At 40.1% G+C, this 10,168-nt stretch overlaps 1 protein-coding gene across 2 annotated transcripts; it reads right to left on the bottom strand.

Moving 5' to 3' along the window:
* Positions 1-19: 19 nt before the first annotated feature.
* Positions 20-5,177, bottom strand: clul1 (clusterin-like 1 (retinal)). Of its 2 annotated transcripts, XM_038717674.1 has the most exons (9): positions 4,941-5,177; positions 3,407-3,544; positions 2,997-3,145; positions 2,738-2,908; positions 1,541-1,979; positions 1,189-1,311; positions 873-1,087; positions 449-627; positions 20-241 (listed from the first exon to the last, which is right to left on the bottom strand). In XM_038717674.1, the coding sequence occupies exons 2-9, from the start codon at positions 3,507-3,509 to the stop codon at positions 226-228; spliced, it is 1,395 nt and encodes a 464-aa protein (XP_038573602.1). In that variant the 5' UTR covers positions 3,510-3,544; positions 4,941-5,177; the 3' UTR covers positions 20-225. The 2 variants fall into 2 exon arrangements, with proteins under 2 accessions (XP_038573602.1, XP_038573603.1); XM_038717675.1 differs by lacking the exon at positions 20-241 and having other exon boundaries at positions 445-627.
* Between the last annotated feature and the right edge of the window lie 4,991 nt (positions 5,178-10,168).

Genomic DNA, 10,168 nt, shown 5'->3' with positions numbered 1-10,168 from the left:
TGATGTCACTCTTTGTTTGTTTTTTTTTTTACTTGTTTTTATTTATACCATCTGACAACAGGTACGAAGTATATTTTCTTCTTTTTACATTCAATTAATAGCAATGAATGACACAGTGCAATTGTAGTGCATTTACATTTCAATGAGATTATGCTACTATACAGGAACACAATCCTAGTTCTGTTAAAGAAAAAGCTGGTAGAAGCTCAGAAAAACAGACTAGATTTAGTCATCCTCATACCTGCAAAGAAAGAAAGAATGTCAGAATTTTAAGTTGTATAACAGTAAATACAAAACTCAGTATTTAATTTTTTTTTCTCCAAAGAAAATGTACACCAGAAGTGAAAAGCAATTGGAAAGGGATGATGGATGACACCTGCGCATGGTGGCATCAACCCTGTGGTACTACTTATTACATGGTACAATGGAGGTCATTAAAGGTTCTCACCTGACCATCTCCTTGTATTTGCTCAGAGCCTCCTGGGCTACATACTGGACGAAGGCTGGGTCCTGCAGCTCCAGCTCCCCAGGAACAGACAGGATAAGAGGGGGGGAGTTCAGGATGTGGACCTCCACGTTTGTCTCCCTCACAGACATATTCTGTTCATCGTGGCTCTTTGGCGCCACCTGGAGAGTGGAAGAAGTCATCTCTTACACCAACTGTTGTCAACTTCTATTATTGGATGTTGACTAAAATGTTTCGCTACACTTAGCCTATGTTTGTGTATTTTATATTTTAGGATTTATATCGGTTTGCAATTTGTAAAGATTTTCAAGTTTGGCTCATTTATTAGACCAAATTCTTTCATTAAATATTTAAGGGTGCAATGGAAAGCTTCTGCAGCTTCATTTCCTTCCCTCCTCCTCCTCACCATGGTGATGCGGAAGATGTTTTCAGGAGCGTCACTGTTGCTCACAGACTGAGCCACCCAGCTGAATTCAGACGCCATGTTGCTAAGCCATTCGACCGTTTCGTCAGTGTGGCGCTGGACAATAGACAAGATCTCATCATACTGCTCTTTGGACACGTCCAGCAGCTGGGAAACCTCATCCAGTTCCACATGCAGCTCCCGAACATTGGGGCACTCTGGTCGGGGGGGGACCGGAGGAGGAGCGGTCAGTTGAGCTACTGTATGTAAAGATGTACAGCTGAAGTAAACACAAGCTGTGAGGGTGGTGGTACTTCACCTGTGAGCAGGGTTCCCTGGCAGGCCTCGCACTGGTTCTGCAGCTGCCAGCACTCTGAGGTCTGTTTGCGAAGGTCTCTGCACAACTTCCTGTTCTGCAGGAAACGAGGGAAACCTTCCCTCACTACACCAGAAAGAGAAATATTTAACAATTAGATTAGTGTATTTTGTTGATTTACATTGTGTTAAGATGTTTGTTGTCATGTTAATATTCATGAAAAGCAACAATGTGCTACTGAAGCCAAATAGATTGGTTTGGCTTCCAACCAATCATGGCGGCAGCAGCAGCAGCTAAATGCACACATACAAGCAGAGAAATAAGTAGTTATAGTATATTTCTGACATGCCGCTACCTTTCTTCTTCTCTTCCTCCACTGCCTCATGGAGTTCATCAAACGCCTGGGTCACCACAGCTCCAAACTCCTCCACCACACTCTTGCCGAAGTCGAAGAAGGAGTCCAGCACCTCCTCTAATCCCACACCCTGCAGGAAGCCTGAGTCCCGGCTGGGGTTGTAGGGGTCTGAGGTGGTCTCCTCCATCAGGATGTCTGTGTTGTTCAGGAAGGCCCTCTGGAGGACTTTGTCAAGCCTTCTGCGCATCCCAGAGACCAGGGCCACGCTGCGGTTCACCAGCGTTCCCACCTTGCTGGCCAGGCGGTCGAAGGTATCCTTGATGCGGATAATCTCAGTGTCAGTGTTGTCAGCGCCCTGATTCACCAGGATGTCCCCTGCATCCATTTGAGGCTCGCGGGGGCCAAATCGCCTGGACACTCTGCGGAATAAGTTCTCCACCTACAGTATGAAAAGTTATGGGGGTACGTTTATTTTACTATTGTTCAAGGCTCCGGTTGCTAAAGTGGGGGCTGCCAGATTTTCACTCAGGTTCAAAATGGAAAAAAACAAAGTCTGCAACACAATTAGGCTATGGTCCCAAACTGCAAAAGTAGCAAAAGAAGAGGCACATTCTGGGGTTTACATTTAGATAAGTGCACTCATGTTGAATCATTAAATGTACAATCATCATTTATTACAAATGCATACAGGAGATTTTAGTCTCGTATCCTTCTCTCCTTCCTAACCCCCTTTCCCTGCCCTCCCCTCTCTTGTTTTCTCCTTACATTCATTTGTCCTTCCTTCCGCAGTCCTCTCCTCTCTCTTCCTCCTATATGTACTTCTCCCTTGTCCTCTATTCCTGTCCTGTCTTCTTCCCCTGTCCTCCTCTCCATTTTTCTCCTCCCTTCCCGTCTTCCCTCTGTCCTGCTCCTTTAGTTTTCTTCCTCCTCTTCTCTCCTGCCTTTCCTTGACCTTGCTTTTCTCCCCTCTCTTCTCCTTTCCTTTATTCTCATATTTCCCTCCTTTATCTACTCCCCACTTGGACTTTAGTCACTGAACTAAACACCTTGGTCAACAGGGAGAAGACAGCACCAACAAAGGCAGAGGATTTGATTCCAAAAAGAAAACATCCATAAAATTTTCTTTTTGGAAATATTGCTACAAATGTTTGAAGGTTGGAGTAAGAAAGGCAGAGACTGGAGCTGTAGTTTCCATACCTTGGCATGGAAAGTGGCGAATCCCCTGCGGCAAGTGGAGGTGTAGAAGGTTTTACATGCATCTTCCAGACAGGGTCTGCACTCCTCCCACTCTGACTGCAGGGAGTCTTTACACTGCTCTTCCGCCTCCTCCAGCTTCTCAGTCACCTCCTTGGCCAGTTGGGCTGCCCCCTGGTGGCAGAAAAGGAGACATTTTCGTTTGCTTGAATTTCTTTTCCCTCTGTCTGTCTTTCTTCAGGAAGGTTAATGTTGGTCTTACCTTCTTCTTTTCGCTGCTGTGTTGGAGGGACTTCATGAGGTGTTCGTGCTTCTGCTCGTTCCTCCACATCACCTCCTTCATCTGCTTCACCCCATACAGAGCTCTTCTCACCTCCTCATCCACCAGTTTCTCGCCATTCTGGGACAACTCTTAGAGAGAGAGAAGGAGAAAAAATGTGTTTAATACAATGACTACCAGATTTTTTACAGTCAGATCAGGAAATGTAGCCACTGCAATGTGATTTATATGGCAAAATGAAAACATTGCACACTGATTAAATGAAATAAGCAAAACAGTTAGTTGTTGTTGATACTGATTGTATTTTAGAGACATTTGCTGAGGGGCTGCTGCTAAAAATGAACTTTTAACTAACTTGTACAAAATGGCACACTTTTTCTCTGCCATCTCACCTCTCAAGGTGTCCTCTGAGATGCCTGTTGGTTGGTCCTCTGGGGCAGAGTAAAGGACCCCCACTGTCAGTACCAGGACAGCCAAACCGAGCAGGAGCTTCATTCTTGAGCTCAGTCTGCGTCTTGTAAGGCAAAACTCTGAAAGGACAGGACGGGTTTAGTTATGAATGTCGGAAGAACATTTTTACCTTGTGAGCAGTACATTAAACGTTCATACGACAAAATGTGTTTAAATAGGCAAACTTAAACAACAGGTGTTACCTAGTCTGATTCAGAAAGTTAATTAAATAGGATTGGAGCTTGAGCATGATTAAACATCATCACTGTACATGGTACATAAGTAGGTCTGCCACTTGGTGGTGCTAAAAAACTACAGTTGTATTTCATAAATACTAAGACGTCAGACAATACCTGAAAAGTTCATTTTAGTTGGTTACACTACAAAGATGTGTTTCAAAGAAACCTTTAATAATCAATATTCAGTAAAACAAACCAGTGAAACATAAAAGCTAGATATCGTATCATCAGATTATGAACTTGGAAACAGGTTTCTGTGGTGTAAGAGGGGGTTTGAGGTGAATATTTACAGTACTTACAGATTACTTTTCTTCCATGAGTGACAAAGTTTCAGTCCTATATGTTGTACAGCATCTTATTGTTTGCACTTTGTACTGTACTCATTTGAACTACTGTAAAACATTTCTCTCTGTCCTTCTTTCATTGACTTATACCAGCCTTCCCCTTGTTTTGTTTTTTTTTACTTTAAGCTATATTATTAGGCGGTCAACAGTAGGGGGTGAGACACCTAATACGATACATCATAGGGCTCACCTCAGCTTGAAAACTTGGCACGCTGTGTTTATGACTCCACCATCTGCTATCAGGAGCTCCATCAAGTCACAAAAGCATGCAAGAAACCTTCTGAGATCATATTGTTTTTCCTTACCAACCAGTAAACAAGCTAAACTCATCCGCCTTACTTAACTGGAGGCCCTGCCCCAGTTCAGCCGCACAAGTAGTTATACAAGTTGGCATCCAGCAGGGATTTACAGTAAACAGGGATGTACTCACTGACTTATTTCATTATGGGTTTAAGTAGCTGGTACAGTGAGCTCTATTCTGTTGTTTCTAGCAGGTGCTAAAGATGAGAGAAAGAGTGATATAATCTATAGATAAATGTATTTGAATTATGAATTCTAAATAGATATATAAAGTGTCAAATGTTCGAAAAATGAATTTATCAAACTAAAATTCTCTATAATTACATCCTATCCTAAAAACATATGATACTAATAAAATATTCAATTCAACTGAAGTTTAGTTTTTTGTTTTTAGTTTTTAGTTTTTCCAGTCAATTATACTCAGTAACAGCAAACTGACCATACAGTTATGAAAGTTAAATTATACTAAATTATTATATCAACAATACAAACAATATCAAACATGTTATTCTCTGACACATGTTAAATAATCTAAACTAATCAAAAAAGATTTTTAAAAGGCCCAAAGTGGCCATCACAACAAAGACGCTTACCAGTAGACTGAAGGTGCCTCTCCGCCTGGCAGGAATAAATAAAGTGCTCTGTGGGGAGAGTGGTCAACTTGTGCTCTTTCCACTCAAGCTTTATCCAATTACAGTCTTTGCTTGATGTTAATGCCTGTTAATCCAGCATTCAACACGCTGCCAGAGAGGTTGCTTAGTCATGTCAGACACAGGCTGCTGTTTACACACAGGAAAAGTGTATTCATTTGATGTGCCCGCATATGTCACACAAGACTAGTTTAGAGGCCAACCCTGTTTGTTTGTTTTTTGTAGTAAAACAGTTACTATTTCTGCCAAAAGATATTTCAGTTAAAGGTTAATAAAAGACTCAAACATATTTTTTTTAAAGAAAAGGTATCCAGTACAAATACTAAACCCGGTAAAACAGCATGTTAAATTAATATGTCCATAAGCTGTGGTGGGTTGGGCCCTCTTGGTACACTGACATCAGTTCTTGAGTTATCTCTCAGCAGGAAATCCTTAATGCAACACACACAAGGCTAAATCCTAACATGCACAGAAGTGGTGTCATCACACTGAGCTGTACTTTCCATCATGGTGTAGCTGCTATTTGATGGGGGAATTTGTCAGTGTGGGATTATTATAATGTACTTCAGAAGAGATAAGAAGAGATCACATGTTTAGAGAAGATTGTTTTGCTGAAGCTGAGCCATGTGCTGATCTCATAAGAGTGCTAACTGCTGCAGAGCTGCATCCTTTTAACACATAGGCCACTGTAAATATGCAGCTAACCCCTATTTTGAAGTGATGGGTAACTTCACTCTGTCATGTATATACCACCAACTATTCTTAGATCTATACCCAGATGTGAATCCACACTGTAAACCAGAATAAGTTCAGAATCCTCAAAATATTTGTGGAAACTGATTACCTCTAACTTTTAACCTTAACTTTTTTTCTAACTTAAATAGTATGATACATTTTTTTTTAAAACATTTCATTTCTGCATACTAAATTACATTGATTCACTGATGCTTATAAAAATTTAATTCCACTCATTCTTTACTCAATAAATGTAACTGTGCTAGACTCAAATACTAATGGAAACTCAGTCAACAAAATTACTACTAGTCAACTTAAAATTTACAAAATGCCCATTTTCAGATAGTAGTCCTCAAAAATACAAATACAACTCCATTACTACAATTCAAGTTCCGTTTATTAGTATCAAAACCTTAAACATCTGTCATTTCTACATTTCACGGACACAAAATAAGGCACATCTTGTATAAAACTGAAAGTAATTGACTGCTTGATCAGATAAGTAACCACCAACAATTTTGATAATTTGTTTTCATTCTTTTTTGCAATAATGTTGAACACTCTATGAGATTTCTTGGTGTTAAGTGAATCTCTTGCTCAAAGTCCTTTGAACTAAATAAAATGTCCTTTTACTTCTTTACTGTGTTTTGTGGAAAAAACGACTGCATAATTCTATTCCATCAGCAGATAATATAAAAGGGAGCTTTAAATGTGGAGTTTTATGGAATCATAATAAAGATAGCTAATAAAGATTGTTTAAAATAAATTCCACACTATGCAAATTGCTAAGTCAGGTAGACGAGGTAATGCGTTGAGTGTTACCATAGCTTACTGATAATCATTAACGATCGTGTTACATTTTAATAGAGGTGCTCATTCATTAAGCAGCGACAGTAGTTTTTAAATACGTTGCTAAAGACTGGTTTTAAGCCCTAAGATCTGTTTTTTTCACACAAGAACCGATGAGGTTGCACTTCCCCATAGCTGAAGAATAAATCCATTTTATATCTGTGGTACAATCCGAAAGATGTCTGTTGGTCTTTATAGTCGTATCACAGCAAATTGTATTTGGACCGATCTGGACTAGCGACAGAAAGAACTACAGGAAAAAAAAAACATTCTTGGGCGGTAGAGCACCGCGGTGAAATTAGTTTTAAGTTGGATATTCGACAGACATTCGCCCAGGATCCAGTGACGGCTTTTTAGTCAGTTCACCCAGTGACGGTTGTATAAGTGCGGTTAGCTCACCTCTGATGGCTCGCTTTTAACCAACGGGGGTTAGCTTAGGGACCATCAATAAATTACAATTGTGAGAACAGTGTTATGGGAAAATCATTATTTATTTCAATAGCTTCCAAGTCATGTGACACAGGGACTTCAAACCAATGCCGAATTGTAGTACTATACTAGACAAATGAGACACACCCCTTCATATTTGATTTGAGTGCATTTTTTATTTTATATGAATATTTATTCATAATTTATTGAAAAAAGTGCTGTTTTTTTTCAATAGCTTCCAATTCATGTGACACAGGGACTTCAAACCAATGCCGAATTGTAGTACTATACTAGGCAAATGAGACACACCCCTTCATATTTGATTTGAGTGCATTTTTTTTTATATGAATATTTATTCATAATTTATTGAAAAAAGTGCTGTTTTTTTTCAATAGCTTCCAAGTCATGTGACACAGGGATTTCAAACCAATGCCGAATTGTAGTACTATACTAGGCAAATGAGACACACCCCTTCATATTTGATTTGAGTACATATTCGAATTTATATGAATATTTATTCATAATTTATGTAAAATAATGCCTTTTTTTTTCAATAGCGTCCAAGTCATGTGACACAGGGACTTCAAACCAATGCTGAATTGTAGTACTAGACTAGGCAAATGAGACACACCCCTTAATATTTGATTTGAGTGCATTTTTTATTTTATATGAATATTTATTCATAATTTATGTAAAATAATGCCTTTTTTTTCAATAGCTTCCAAGTCATGTGACACAGGGACATCAAACCAATGCCGAATTGTAGTACTAGACTAGGCAAATGAGACACACCCCTTCATATTTCATTTGAGTGCATCTTTTATTTTATATGAATATTTATTCATAATTTATGTAAAATAATGCCTTTTTTTCAATAGCGTCCAAGTCATGTGACACAGGGACTTCAAACCAATTCCGAATTGTAGTACTACACTAGGCAAATGAGACACACCCCTTCATATTTGATTTGAGTACATATTAAAATTTATATTAATATTTATTCATAATTTATTGAAAAAAAGTGCTGTTTTTTTTCAATAGCTTCCAAGTCATGTGACACAGGGACTTCAAACCAATTCCGAATTGTAGTACTAGACTAGGCAAATGAGACACACCCCTTCATATTTGATTTGAGTGCATATTAAAATTTATATGAATATTTTTTTATATTTTTTTCTTCAATAGATTCCATTTCAAATGATTCAGGGACTCAAAACCAATGCCGAATAGTACTACTACCTGTTACACATATTACACACCTCTTGTACAACTGCAGTTGTACCACACATAGTCAGTCATTTTCTTCCACAGCATTGAGCAGATTTCAAAGAAACACTTTATTTACACAACGGACATTCCCAGTTTCCTTCCATTGCCTCTTCATATTGTGTGCTGTCCATTCCACACACTGAGCATGGAACCACCGTTCACAACCATCACACTGGACCTGTGGAATTAAAATAAATCTTTCGTAACATATTATATATATATATATATATATATTTCAATGTCTGTTGCTTAGATGTAGAGCGGTTGTCCACTACATGGAAGATATATGCCCCCTCTGTATTTGCTCAGAAGGCTGTGCCATTGTTGTGTGAGTGTGTGTGAACGAGTATTAGTTTCTTTCTCATCAGCAGTTGGCACCTTGCATTTATTTCTCTGCCATCGTTGTATGAATGTGTGTGTGAATGGGTACCAATAATCTTCTTAGCGGTTATAATCACCCACTGCGGAGCCCTCCTGTCCTGGGCCGTGCACATCCCATGCCAGGTGGTGAAGTTTCCAGTCAGGATGCTTTCTATGACTTCTCTATTAAGGTTGACAAGAATTTGGCATGGGAATGTAGAGTTCTTAAGCTTCCTTTAGAAATTAATTTATTACTTATATAAAGTATCCAACGAGGGTTAAAATGAAGGGCAACTGGACTTGGTTGAAGATACTGGAAGACGTTTCGTCCCTTATCCAAAGGACTTCTTCAGTTCTGACTGACTGGCAGGGAAACTCAGCTATTTAACCTCAGTGGGGTCGTTGGCCCGGGTCATCGATACCGCTGGTTCGTTAGTGTTCCTTGTTGCTGTGACGACAGTCGTTACAGTCGTTGAGACTACCTGTGGCCAAGACTGAACGACCATCGTTGGTATCTTCACCTGAGGCCAATGGGTTACGTTTGTTGAGTTTCCTGGGAAGTGATGAAAGGACAGCATTGTAAGTGGGGGATAAGTGGTGGCGTAGACCCCCTCCCCTGTTCAATGACGGCTTCTCAACCCTGGTGTAGATGGCTTCCTTGACACCTGGCTGTGACATCTCTGAGCAAGGATCAAAACATCACTATCCTACCTGCGGACAAAGGAAGATGCACGGTAGTACTTAACACAGCTGACTACCAGAACAAAGTCAACACACTACTAATGGACACAAACACGTATGAGACACTGAGACGAGACCCAACCAGCGGATACAAGAAAAAGGCCATAGAATGTCTACAACAGTTACAGAAGGACAACACCATCACCCGTGAACAATATTACCGTTTGTATCCTGGAGAATCCATTCCATGCATTTATGGACTACCCAAGATACACAAAGAAGGAGCCCCACTCAGGCCGATTATCAGCAGCATTAACTCGGTCACCTACAACATTGCCAAACACATTTCCACCATCTTAGCTCCATTGGTGGGAAACACGCCTCACCACATTCAAAACTCTATTGACTTTGTAAACAAAGTTCGAGGACTAAAACTGGACCCAGATGAAACCATGGTATCCTATGATGTGACTTCTTTGTTCACCTGCATCCCCACCATAGAGGCAGTAGAAACCGTTAGGAAACGGCTAACACAAGACAACACCCTGGACAACAGAACTAGCCTCAGCCCTGACCAAATCTGCAAATTACTCGACCTCTGTCTAAACACCACCTACTTCCAGTACAACGGTGGATTCTACAGACAGAAGCATGGCTGTGCCATGGGCTCACCGGTATCCCCGATTGTGGCCAACATCTACATGGAAGATGTGGAGAATAAAGCCCTCAACTCCTTCAGAGGAATAGCACCGAGCCACTGGTACAGATATGTGGACGACACCTGGGTCAAAATCAAAAGCCAGGAAGTTCAAGCCTTCACAGAACACATCAACTCTGTGGACAGTAAC

The sequence above is a fragment of the Micropterus salmoides genome, unplaced genomic scaffold (genome assembly GCF_014851395.1).
Source record: "Micropterus salmoides isolate LMB-PRFRI ecotype aquatic unplaced genomic scaffold, ASM1485139v1 Ms_hic_scaffold_14, whole genome shotgun sequence".
Taxonomy (NCBI): domain Eukaryota; kingdom Metazoa; phylum Chordata; class Actinopteri; order Centrarchiformes; family Centrarchidae; genus Micropterus; species Micropterus salmoides.
This window is presented reverse-complemented; position numbering and strand designations above follow the sequence as displayed.

Bases quoted from the DNA above. Each gene is read 5' to 3' on its own strand.
- clul1 (XM_038717674.1), bottom strand. From the start codon at position 3,509: ATGAAGCTCCTGCTCGGTTTGGCTGTCCTGGTACTGACAGTGGGGGTC. The intron at 2,909-2,996 runs GTAAGACCAACA...TTCTGCCACCAG, and splicing joins ACAGCAGCGAAAAGAAGAAG to GGGGCAGCCCAACTGGCCAA. The intron at 1,980-2,737 runs GTATGGAAACTA...TTCATACTGTAG, and splicing joins TCGCCACTTTCCATGCCAAG to GTGGAGAACTTATTCCGCAG.